This window comes from Lepidothrix coronata, unplaced genomic scaffold (assembly GCF_001604755.1).
Source record: "Lepidothrix coronata isolate B3197 unplaced genomic scaffold, Lepidothrix_coronata-1.0 Scaffold91, whole genome shotgun sequence".
NCBI lineage: Eukaryota > Metazoa > Chordata > Aves > Passeriformes > Pipridae > Lepidothrix > Lepidothrix coronata.
In genome coordinates, this window is record NW_016690271.1 from 2,947,961 (window position 1) to 2,961,220 (window position 13,260).

Genomic DNA, 13,260 nt, shown 5'->3' on the forward strand with positions numbered 1-13,260 from the left:
ATCAATATTTACTACAGCATTTCATTTTCTATTCACTGTGTTATTTACACAGAAAAGACAAATAGCCTTCAGAAATGAGCCTGCCTAATTACAAGACACACCAAAAACCAGAATACCCACGAAAGCAGCATTATCAGCAATGCAACCTCTACTGGGATAAGCTGCTGTCACAAATGTTTAAACTAGAATTTGCTAACATGCTTGAATAAAACCCATACTTCTTCAAATGCAGATAAGGCCCCCATAAATATGTAACATATCAAAGATACAGGATTCATTTGATGGCTGAGTGACTCTCTGATCAATAAGTGGCCACACAAGCACAGGTACATTCACACCTCACACCGCCCACCTGGCTAAGTGCCCCCTGTCCTGTTTACCTGGGACCAAGCTGTCATTGTAAATCCAAGGAGGCATCATTTGCTGAATTGGGTCCTGGGAAGGGAACACTCCAACTCCTAAATGTATTCCAATCAGTAAGAAAAAGAAAAAACAGTTGCATTAGGATATACAGAGCATGATGATCTTAGAGAACAGACCATGGCTGGTCAGCATCACTCAGCATTTCAGGCAAAGATTTCAGATAGAAATCACTGTGCTCAGAGGAAAAACAGATACTGCAGGAATATGTATTTCAAAATAATTACCAGAATGATTTGGCAGTAACAGAAGAAAACAGTTATATATGTAATGAAATCAGGAGCTCCTTACATGCCTCCCTCTTAATGTCCAGTTGCACAGAAGCACAAGTCTCACTGTCTTACAAATTCACAGCAGCAGTTCTGTCATATCACATTTAGCTTCTCATCAACTACCTGCTATTAGGGCTATTTGTGGAATAAATAAATCCATACCTACCACGAGAACCACAATGTTCCACCAGAACATCCTCACCCAGGAAATCCACAAACAGCCTCTGAACTGAACCTCAGCGAGATCGTATTCCACGGATCCATTGCTCCTAGTCTTCAGCTCCAGAGGACATCACAGCCCCCTTCACTACTACAGGCTTTCATAACATCATCTGCCACACTTCACTCCCTGAAAATTGCTTATTTCCTTCTCCACTCTGTGGACTCTTCACCTCAGGCTCCCTCAGCAGATTTTATGCTCATCTTGGATGGTGCTCTGACAAAAATCAGAATAATTTCAGATTTCGTTGTCTTTCCCAGTGCCTTTGCATCTCCTCATCTTCCACGTGGATTCCTTCCTGACTGCAGTCTAATTTCTAATCATCCCACAACTCCAAGCACATTTTAATATAAGCAATTCCTTCCATTTCACCAGACAAGTAAAATAAATTTGCTACCTCCTCAGGTGTCATTATTCTTCAGCTTTAACCCCTCTTCCATACTCTTCTGCATCCTACCAACTCTTGCTTCTCATACCTGAATCTCTCTGATAAAATTCAGCCCCCTAAAGATTAAGTGACACGGAATTCTCAGGCCTATTTAGCTGACAGGTAGGAAAGCCCTACTCAAAACCCTGATGACACTCAGGTGACAGGAGTGCTATTTGTAGTTACATGATAATGCAGAATAAATGCTTGTTCCTCACAAACTACTTGAGCTCATCCTCAACAACTGGGAACTATTCTAGTTTTCATCTAGTCCTGCTTTTAAATTTTCATCCCTAAAGGCCAGACAGTTTCAGACATAACAGATATGACCAGCAAATTGTCTGGGAAACAAGTATTAACTAGCTAAGAGTTTTAACCTAAAAAGACCTTAACCCCTCAAGGTCAAAAGATTAAAACCCACCATGACATCGACCAACTTTTGTACTAAACTTCCTTAAACACTTAAAAAATCATAATCTTTAGAGAGCACATCTTTTTATTGACCCAAGGAAGGACAGAATATTTTAAAGCGGCAAACCTGATTAAACAAACGTGTTAAAGGTGATTAGAGCAATAAACTCACGTGGAGAAAGTTCAGAGCAAAACTGGCAGTTACCCTTTGAGCAAGGAGCAGGAGGCACTGCCACATTATTCAAGCAGGTATTCAGAGCAAAATTACACAGGGCTGGCCTTGGAATTAGTGAGCTGAGCGTTAGCGAGCAAGCGGCGTCTCATTAGATTGAAATTCCATCAAATGTTTCCATTGCTCACCACACTCTTCAACTGCTCTGTTTTGTTCTGAAGCCTTGAGCACCTCTGCAGCAGTGGGACCAGTTTCCTGTCCACCTACAACATCCCAGTCACTGCTGGTTAGACTGGGACGAGCTTGGCTTGCAGCCGAGGCTTTGTGCCCAACTTCGGATGTTTTAGGTTTGGTTTGCTCCTGTTCAGATTCATTTGAGCCATTAGCTAAGACTTTCTCCTCCAAGGAAGAGCCTGAATAAACAGCAGGAGGGATTATTTATATTTTGTTATTAACCACCCAGACTGCAATTCCACACTTTTCAAAGGAAAAGCACTTTTGGCACCACTGATGGGTTAGAGATGTGTGTTTGTCCCAGCTCAGACCAACGGCACCACTCTCTTCTGCCCCTTACTTACCACACACACAACAAATTCAATGAAAAAAAAAAGCAACAAGGAGAAGGAAGACATCAAACTATTTCCCACAGTAGGATTACTGTTGCATAATCAGTAGCAGAAGTGCCCAATACCTACTTACATCTCCAAAATTCTTCATGTTCATCCCACCGACATCCCTTCAGCCTCCAAGGGAGGAAGCACACAAGTGCTCCGCTGTAGTATAACAGTCATTTTTTCTACCACCATCTCCACTGTGTCTTTTCCTACCACACAGACTTAAGGAAGATGCTAGAACATAAGATTTAATTCACCTAAGATCAGGCATCTGTATATTTACAAGTATTTGGATCTACATGTGACTTGCTTTTACAGCACAGCTCCAAGGGAAGGAAGAAGGGGACTGAAATCATCTTTTCCCATGGATCAGCAGGTTTCTACTTAATTGCCTACATATTACTTCTTCCAGAAAGGCTAAAGAAAATCCCAACAAAATATATAAAGACTCTGTGTACCTCAGAAGGTGACATGTAAAAAAAGATACTTTTGAGTTACCTGTTTTATGGATACTGGGTGAAGATGCAGAGGTTGGAAAATAAGGAACCTGCCCAGTTGTACCATGCAGGGTGGATAACACTGGAGTCTGGGCTGGAGGGAGAGGTTGGAGCATAGCCTTTTCTGAAAGCAGCTGCCCAGCCTCAGTGGCAGGATGGAAAGGCTGGAAAGGCTGAGAGGTAGGCTGAGGCACCAGTTTGGGGATTTCAACAGGCCCTTGTATAAAGTCACTAAATTCTTCATCATCGGGAAAAGCAGAATGGGAAACAGATACAGCGGGATGGGATGGTGTGGGATGATCTGCAAACGGAATGAACACACAATGCAAAGTGATGAGGAAAAAGCTTTGTGGGTGGGAAGGTGGTAAAAGTGGCAAACACTGGGAAGACACACCAAATGGGTGAGGGGAAACAGTGCTGGATGAGTTTTGTGAGAGATGTGAAGGTTGTTACTGTCTGCGTAGCAAACACAAGGTAACGCTGAGCAGCCACTTCCAACCACGCATCTTCTCTCCCAGGCTTTTAGGATATGAATGTTTTGAAGCTTGGTTCTTAACACTGGCTGTGAGAGTATTCTTTGTTTCAAACAGACAGGGTTAAAACAAATACAGAGGTAATATTTCAAACTGGACATAATGGGGTCTGCACAGGGGGACATTCTCCCTCAAAGGAATGTTTTATCCACAGAAACTCGGTAATATATCATAAGATACAAAAGAAATGTCTGCTCATGTAGACAATTTTCTGCTTGATCCCTTCCAGTGTTACCCATTTTAACAAAACTGGTGTAGGACAGGCAAATCTACAGACAAGGGGAAGTTGTCAGAAACCACCTGTAACTCCAAAATTATCAAAGAGTGAATCCACAGCAGAGATAAAGGTTTTATGGAGGAAAAAGCTTGTGCAGATAAGCCTTGTTTCAGCCTAGACACTGAAAAATATATACTACAGCCCATAAGAAATCTTTGGTAGCAATTGTTCCAAGTGTAATTACTGAGAAGAGAGGCTTGGCCTGACCATGCCCAACGACACCCCAGTCAGCTGTGACGTCCCACTCGTGTTTTGATCATTCTTAGCACTTAAACAGCACTTCTCATCTTCAAAAGCTCTCTGCAAAGCATTAATTAATGCTTGGACTAGAAAAGAATGCATTATCAATTTCCTCGATGTTTCACATTAAGCAAAGCACATTAAGCTTTCTTTTAAAGATTTCGAGTCTTTCAATAAAGGCTGATATCTAATATTTCACCCTCATACCCTGAACAAGCCAACACTTACTAGAATGGCACTTGATTTTACAAAACAGTTAATCCACTCACTTTGTACCACCGAATAAAAACACTTTTTGGAATTAGTTCCCCCTGCTGAGGATTTCAAACGCTGGAGTTTTATCTTCAGTTGGCAGATGAGGAAAATTACAAACCTGGCTTTTTTGGATGTGCTGCTGGTGTTGGGTGCATTTTAGCATCTCTAGAAAAACCATCTAAATTTCCTTTAATGGCTTCCAAGGCGTCATCTCTGCTTTTTTCACCTGTCTGAAACACCACAGAAAACATTTTGAAAAATTCACAGAACTGCTCAGTTTTATTTCAAAACCCCATTCCCAGTACTGGAATTAGCAATACTTGCTGTTAGATTAAGCCCTTCTTTTTCAGCATCACCCTCCTGAAGCATAACACTAACTCCCAGATTTAGAAAGCATTTATTTTACAGACTACACCACCACAGTGTTTCTGAGTCTCTAGACAAAGCTTTATGCACAAGAACAATATAAACCTTAATCAGCTGTCTGTATTTTTTCAGGTAAGAACCTTCAGGCTCATTGCAAGAGACCAAAACTTTGGACAAAGTTAACAAACACATAACCAAACATTCTCTTTTTTAGAAACTCAGTCTGTTCTCAAATGCTACACACCAGGTTGGTTTAATTTTCCAAAAGCTGATTTCATTTTCAACACCAGACTTTGTTTCCATTACACCAAGAGCGTGTAAAGGACTGACTCCTCCAGATGCTTTCCAAAATGTAATCTGGTGTCTCATGTAAGTTCCCCACTGATTTGCTTGTTGAAAGAGACCATCCCATCAAAAGCCATTAAAAAAAATCCTGTAGAGGGTAACACTGCAGTTATTATCAGGACATACCTTGGGTTTCACACTGCTCAGGAGTCTCAGCTTTTGTTTCTGCTCTTCAAACTGCCGCCGTTTTCTTTCTTCTTCTAAGAATTTCTGCTGGTGCTCAAACCTCTTCCTGAGGGAGAACGATTTTTTTTTAAAAATATGAAAATAATTTTTATGACAATTTCCACGGCAAGTTTCTGCCTGATTTCTCCATTTCTTCTGTCTCAAATTCACGTGCCTTGGTGCACGTGTCCCTACTTCTTCTCAGAGCTGGACAACCACTGCAGAGTTCAAAGGCAATGGAATATTCAACAATATCCTACAGCCCTAAATGGACACTGCTCCAGAGAAACTACATCTTCCCCTTAAACAAGACAGATTTCCCAAGAGTCAGTAAAGTGCCACTTACTGCTGTTCCTCTGCAAACTGCTTCTGCATGTCAGGGGTGTACTGGGGGGCAGCTGGGCGCATTCCCAGGAAAGATGCCTGTCCCATGTATGGCATTCCAGCCGCTGGCATCGGCCCCAAGGGCATCCCACCCTGCAACAACAGAAGGAATACAACCTCAGTGGATTTTTTTTTTCAAATCCAGGATTTTGGGGTTTTTAATAGAAAAAGCCAAACCCCTGGCAATTCCACCCTGGGAAACTGCAAACTGGGCAGAGCACGTGAAATTCAGAACACGAAGAAGAGTCAAAGCTGAGCAGAGTCTGAGCACGGAGCAGCTGCCCTGAACCAGGCACTGGTCCCTCAGTAGATGGCACTCTTCCTCTCCACAAGGAGTTACAGCCCTTAAAGGATTTGGGAAGACAGGACGGTCAAAAATCAGGATTTCAAATCCATACAACCTACGCCCAGAGCAGGAAGGCTGCAGCCATCCTACACCATTCTGTACCACACTTCGGGGGGTTCTTGGGACTTTTGTTTCCTATTCTAAGCGATTTCATAATACTTTTAAATTGCCTGCTGGAGGGCACACTCCTACCCACCATGGATGCTTGAAAACATGGTCTAGTCACTTCCCAAACATAGATTATCCAGGGAACCAAGGGAGGGAGACAATATATGACAAGAGCCGAGAGGAACCTTGTCTGAATAAACTGCATCAGAAACATTCACTGGGAAATATATTCTGGGACATTTAGAGCAGCAAAGCTGCCTAAGATAGAAGAAGCCAGAAAATAATTTACTTTTCTTACCATTCGTTTTGTATTTGGTTTCAGAACACGTAAGGAGAAAACAAAAGTTGTTTATTATTTTTAGACCAGCTCTCATAAAAACATCTTCCTACTATAAATTTCACAAAAATAAGGTAATAAATTTCAGGTGGGGGTGGAAAGGGAGTGCAAGAAGATGGCAAAACACAATAAATTCAGTTTGTGACATAGCAATTTGGCTACAAAGCCAGGCCAAGACACTAAATTTCAGCAAAGCTCAAATTCGTACATAAGCACATACGGTACTAAATAGAAAACAAAGGATTACAAGAGAGAAAACACAGTATTAGCTGCTCATATTTCATTCTTATTCCTCAATTAGCAACAGCAGCACTAAAGACAAAGTTACTTCAAGTAAAAAGAAGAATGAGACTGAAACAGGAAGTTGGATAAATGGGAAAACCTGTCACGTGAGCACATTGAAGAGATTCCTTCTCCCTAGAACAAGGTACTTAAAAATATTATGATTTGTCCCCTCCACTCAGGAGATTTAATTCTATTAACTCCAGCATTTGGGTTACAAAGGGATGAAACAATTCAGTGAAGTGGTCATGATCCATCAGACTGTGCACACAGTCACTCCTCAGCAGCTTAGAAAGGTCTCATGTAAAACACTACATGACACAGCACCATCAAACCAGAGATGAGAAGAAAAAGCACGAAGGAAAATTAAAAAGACAGGAGAGATCCACTGTGGGAGGTTTGAATACTGGTTACTGAACAATTCCCTACCATTACTAACCCCACCTGGGTGTAGGTGGCATCTGGGAGCTTTTCAACACATTGCTGATGCTTTTGTTTCCTTCCCTGCTCAGACCAGGCTTCTCTGATCACACTTGAGTGTCACAACACATACACTGACATCAAAGTTCAGATTCTGACATCTTTGAGTGGGCTAAAACCTCCCAGTTACCTTAAATACTATGATGCTGTCCTTGCACTACACCCTCATCTCTCTCCACTCTACAACAGTGAGTAATGTGTGCCAAACTCCCCCACTCTCTGCGCAGATCCCAAGGAAACCTGGAGAAATCTCTAACTTGTCAGAAATACATTCAAAGGGAATACTACAGAATAGGATGTCCCATGACACACTAACACCCAGGCTTCAGTTTCCAGCCAAGTTCCAACCTTTACCCCCACTGCAGCTGGGAGAGGACCATGGCATCAGCTGCCACCCCTCAGCCAGGCACCAAGGCATCCCATTTTTTTTGGAGAGGGACTTTTCACAAGGGCATGTGGTGACAGGACAAGGGGGAATGGCCTTAAATTGACAGAGAGTAGGTTTAAATGGGATACTAGGAACAAATTCTTCCCTGTGAGGGTGGGGAGGCCCTGGCACAGGTTGCCCAGAGAAGCTGTGGCTGCCCCATCCCTGAAGTGTCCAAGGTCAGGTTGGACAGGGTTGGAGCAACCTGGGCTAGTGGAAGGTGTCCCTGCCCATGGCAGGGGGGATAACAGGATGATCTTTAAGGTCCCTTCCAGCTCAAACCAGTCTGTGACTGATTTCAGTCCACATTTCATTGCCAGGCACCTGCATGGTCATGGGTCCAGGAGGCATCTGAGAACCATAATTCATTCCCATCATCCCTGGCATATTGGTCTGCATGACAGGAACCATTGGAAATCCTTGCTGTTGCATAGGAATCATCCCTGGAATGAAACATTAAACAAGGTGAGAGTCCAGTCAGTGTTAAAACTTTCCCCCACCCCTTCCCTGCCTCCCTAATATGTTTTGGGGTTTTTTTGTTTACTGGACCAGCAAAGGAAAGGAAAAAAACTCTGAGTCTTGCTGGACTGCTTAAAAATAAAAAGAATAAAATTTACCACAGTGCAGGCAGCCAGAGAATTTCCTTAGTTTAGATACTGGTCAGTCTGCAGAGAAAAATATTACAGGGCTTTCACAGTAACTAAGCTGATGAATTCTCCCACCATCCTAAGGATTCTCTGTGGGCTTCTTCCCATGTGATTTTTGGAAGGGTCACTTCCAATTAACGAGATTTAATTAACCAGGTTGACTGGTGCTGATAATTCCCATTTCTCTTGAAAGGGAAAATTTACAAACCAGCAGCTTCTGAAGATAAATCGTGGGAAATAAAGTCAGCCTTGCACAAGGCAACTTCACACTCTGACCCGGCTGGATAACTTGTCTGCAGGTTAATTAGTCCACTGTCGGTTAATTAGTCCACCACATATATTAGAATGGTAACAATATCCGTCAGTAAAAGCTAACTTTCTGCAAAATTGGGCAAATCAAGCTGGCATACATTAATTCACTGAATAAAGCCCAGTGGATTATGGTTCAGTATTTTCCTGTCTTGGGAGACAACACACATTTGTTACCAGCACACCATGAGATAATTATAACTGTGCACAACTGAACATCACACGCAAAAACACTCCAGGAGGGAGTGACACAGGCAGGAATAATCCATAAATCAGTCCCTGAGAATTTTATATGAAAACTCTCCGTCTTCCCCACAAGTCCTCTCTGTATTTTCCGCTAATTAAACAAACAGAGTGCATCAGGAATGAGAACAAAGGTAATTTAAGGCTGAGGCTCTCCTATTGTATTAATACTTTCCACACAGGTTGTGACTCTTGTCCCAGGGTCTTGCTGTGCTTTGTAAATATTTACCAGGTCTTGCAACACCCACACAATATGGGTATACACAGCTGGGAGATGGAGCAGAAAGAGGTGAAATACCACGCTCAAAATAACATAAAAAAATCTTAAAGGCAAATTCAGGTTAAGAGGGGAGGTGTAGTTTTCCTAGACCTTTAATCTAGATTCTGATGACACACGGGAAGTTTTATCAACAGACAGTCAGCTTACCAGAGCTGAATTCAAGGGGAAAAACAGCTGGGATTGACCAGGAGTTCAATTAATAATCACACTTCTGAGTATCCCTGCAGAACTGGTTTAAGCTGTTAGATGTATCTAAACAAAGTAAAAACTCTGTGCTCAAAATGTGAAGTTGATACCTACCTTGAGGGGGGCCCAAACCACCTGCAACAGGAAACATGAAGCTGAGGGAGGAAAACAAGAGCATGTTAAAGTGTCATTTTAGTGCAAATATAAATGATTGAAAATCCACCTCGATTTGCACGTCAGCACCATCACCAGGAGCCTCCCAAGGTCTGGCCAGCACTTTGCCCTGCTCCTGCAGGTCTCACAGAACCAACCCCTCCACAGGGCAGAAGTCCTCCCTCCCTGGGATCCCCCAAAGCACTGGAGGGTCCCACCAGCACCGTCAGTGCTGCCACAGGCTGGGAAACCAGGAAGAATAGATCTTATCCACCCAGCAGCACTGGAAGGGCTTTGACTCATCAACATCCCCCCCAGGAGTTTCGGTGCCCACGCAGGTTGGGAACAGGTCAGTTTGCTGGTGTAGGCTAAGGCAGGATGAATAAGCATCTCCCCTTGCAAGAGTCTGACTCAGCAGGACCACTGACTGCACCAGACAACAGTTCTCAGCTGCCTGGGAATAGTTTTCAGGAGAGAAACCACCCATGGAACCCATTACTTCTACCTTTACACCAAGTATCACAACATACTGGAGTTTCTATTTTCTCAGTTAACTAATTACAACACAAATAGCACCTTAGAGAAAATACTCATTCACATATCAAGGGTCGAGTGCACCTAGAGGAAGAACCATTAAGATTTCAACTGAAATCCTACTGGAAACTGCTATCCCTCGCTTTCAAAACAGCTGCCAAACAGCAAAAAGATCTGGTTTAAAATTCTCATTTGCAAGCAACTCGCAGAAACCCACGTCAGCAGCAATTTCCCAAACAAGAACCTCACTCAGTGTCCCAGGCAGTTATTACTTCAAAGTACCATGGAAAAGAAACACACTTATAGATATTCAATGTTCAGTTCTGAGGGTGGATGTGAAAGGAACTGCCTAAGAGTACAGAAGAAAATGCCATGAGAAATGGCTGCAGAAGTTCTGAAAGCCAACCTGGTTTATAAATATAAAAGACCTGTGTAATATGAGCACTAAGATAAAATAGGGAATTTTAATTATGCATTTATCCAGGAGCAGATTGCACCTCCCCACTGTACAGACAGCAGGTCACACGGTCACCAAGACAACCCATTCACTCTTCACTTCGTCCTCTTACCAGGATCTTCTTCATCCTGAAGCTGCTTCTTCAGCCCTGACCACCATGTGCTGATTTCTCCTTCCACAACTAACACACACCTGTGCTTTCCAACGGGTCCAGTCCTGCCATCCCCAACCCCCACCACTTTGGGGTTCTCCCCCTGAAGCACCACGTAGACTCAGGTTACCTCAGCCCCAAACACGAGCAGGGCTCAGTTCACACCACACCCAAGGTCTGCTCCACTGACCAGTGGTCACTGTAATCCCCTGCCTGGCACACAACATCAACAGCACGAAGACAAACAGCTGAAAACCACAGAGGGGCCCATCACTGGACCTGGGGGCTGTTCTCTCCACTCAGAGGCTGGAGTTGGTGAAGGAGCTGGATTTTGTCTGTGTTCAGTGTCCTCCTTGGCAATACAGCCCCATAAACAAGCTGAGATGTGCAGAGCTTCCGTCATAAGACAGATCTGCAATTTTAGGCACCTTAAACTACACCATTCTTAGTTTAGTCAGAATGATGAAATATTAGAAGTAATTTTTGAAAAGCTCACAAGTATGAAGAAGCGTTCTAAGCTTCAGGTTTTCCCTTCTTGTTGGGGAATTCAGGTTTTCCCTTCTTGCTGGAGAACCTGGTCAACAAGAATTCTTCCAAATCAGCAAATCTAATGTAAACTGAACAAGCCTAGCAAGGTACCACTGCTTGCTGGAGCAAATAAAGGCCAAACTATTAAATATTTATCCCTTTCCACAGAGCTCCTGGTTTATTTATAAGTCTCTGTTGAAAAAAAAAAAAAAGAAACAATCAACAAAAAAGCCTTCAGCTAATTAGAGGGCAGTGGAAGAGGAGCTAGTTCAAAGTAGCAAAGCAAGCTCCAGCAGCACAGCTCTGTACCTGCTGCTGGGATCCAGCATGGATCTCACTCCAGGATTCGGCTGTGAGACTGCCAACACCAGCCACACCTGCAGGTCCATTAAACCCCATCCAAGCAACAGGAATGTATTAATGAACTCCTCTTTGGAGATGCAAAAGTGCCCAGAGCCACCAGGCAAAGCAGCTGGTTCTCATCGCTGAGGGAGCCAGCGAAGGCTCCGTCCTGAGAACTGACTTGGGAGTGAGGACTGGATGTGATACCCTGCACAAACGTAATAAATAGAAGGAAAACAAAGCCATCTGCCTACAACAGACCTCTTAAAGTAGTAATATAAACCTGTAAACTCCTATAGATGAGTATTTTAAATATGGAGCTTAAAATCCACAAAAAATCCCAAATCAAGCAACCAACAGCTTCAGACAAAACACAGGAGCACAGGGAGAAGCAACTCCTTTTCTGCACTCAAATTTCACTACAGCAGGTCCAAACCACACAGAACATTTTCCCATCTACAAGTGGATTTTTAAAACCCCTTAATTCCCAAGCAGCACAACTCCATCAACACAACACAGACTGTCAGAGTATTTTTGAGTGGCAGAAATGCACAAAAATTGAAGGAACCCACACAGACAGGGAACAGAACTTTTTCTCTACCTCCAGACTTCATCCTCAAATAAACCAAAATACCAACAATGGAAACAATGATTTTTAAAATCCTTTTATTTTGCAGAATCTATATTCCACTGACAACATTTTTGTTATTTTACTACAAGAATACTGAGCAGGCAATGTGGCTGTAAGAGGTTCATCTCCTTGCAAGAATTACTTCAGATTTACTTGTGGGGAAACAAGCCCCATGAGACAGCCTCCCATCCTTCCCACAGCACACACAGGCAGGTGCATACACCTCAGCTTTTCTCTTCCCCAGTATTCCAGACCCTTGGATGGTTCTTCCCAAAGCAGAGCATCAGCCTGGCTCAGACAGGTGATGGGGACACCCCAGACCTGTGCCTACAGATGAAGGTCACCCCAGAGCAGACCTCCCCTCCTCACATTCCCAATAACACAGACAAAACCATGGGCTTCACATATCCAAGACAACTCAATGAACTTAACTGTCAAATGCAGAATTTCCTCAGCCTCCCTAGAAGTAGGACAAGAGATAAATAGCATGCAAGAACCTACATTAAAAAAAAATTACTAAGTCTGCAAAGGTGGTGAAATCCAGCTTCCTAACCTTTCCAAAGACACAACGACATCTCTTTTGACACTGGTTCTTTCTCCTCAGTCCTTCCTCCTGCCGAGGTGCCCTTTGTGGGATGGAGGGGACAAGGGAACTCCTGACTGAGGCACCATCCCACAGACCTTCCCGGTGACAGTAAGAACGTCTGTCCCTGCTGACACCCACCCACCCACCCACCACTGGGGGAACCCCCAAATCCCTTCCTGCCCCAATATCTGAGACTGTGGCTGTGGAGCCTGATGGCAATTAGGGTGCACCTGCCCCAGCCTGGACACGCTGAGGGATCAGGTGGGTCCCCAAGATGTCAATAAATTTCAGCAAAATATAGAGCCACTGTGGCTGCACTCCCCACACCACACCTGGGACCCCTAAATCCCACCCGGGACCCCACACACCCCTCCTGGGACCTGCACACTCCACCTGTGACTCCATATACCGCACCTGAGACCCCATATACCCCACCCAGGAGCCCACGTATTCCACTTGGGACCACCACTCTCCACCCAGGATCTCACATACCCCTCCTAGGGCCCCACGCCCCGCCCAGGACCTCACAAACCTCAGCAGAGACCCCACGTACCTCACCTGACACCCGGGCCCCCCCCACGCCCCCTGGGCCGTGAGCCCCGTGCCCCGACATCCCCCCGCACCCCGAGCCCCCC

The 13,260-nt window shown here is 44.0% G+C and overlaps 1 protein-coding gene across 5 annotated transcripts in view; it reads right to left on the bottom strand.

Moving 5' to 3' along the window:
• The window catches only part of SYNRG (synergin, gamma), a 38,460-nt gene extending 26,990 nt beyond the window's left edge, over positions 1-11,470 (bottom strand). For 2 of the 5 annotated variants that reach the window (XM_017821567.1, XM_017821566.1), the window contains exons 1-9: positions 11,376-11,470; positions 9,358-9,398; positions 7,903-8,021; positions 5,561-5,691; positions 5,176-5,281; positions 4,457-4,568; positions 3,035-3,334; positions 2,111-2,335; positions 381-458 (exon numbers count right to left, since the gene is read on the bottom strand). In XM_017821567.1, coding sequence (XP_017677056.1) covers positions 381-458; positions 2,111-2,335; positions 3,035-3,334; positions 4,457-4,568; positions 5,176-5,281; positions 5,561-5,691; positions 7,903-8,021; positions 9,358-9,398; positions 11,376-11,455 — 1,192 coding nt within the window. In that variant the 5' untranslated portion in view covers positions 11,456-11,470. The remainder of the gene's footprint in view (positions 1-380; positions 459-2,110; positions 2,336-3,034; positions 3,335-4,456; positions 4,569-5,175; positions 5,282-5,560; positions 5,692-7,902; positions 8,022-9,357; positions 9,399-11,375) is intronic. The other 3 variants (XM_017821571.1, XM_017821570.1, XM_017821568.1) reach the window with 2 other exon arrangements.
• Between the last annotated feature and the right edge of the window lie 1,790 nt (positions 11,471-13,260).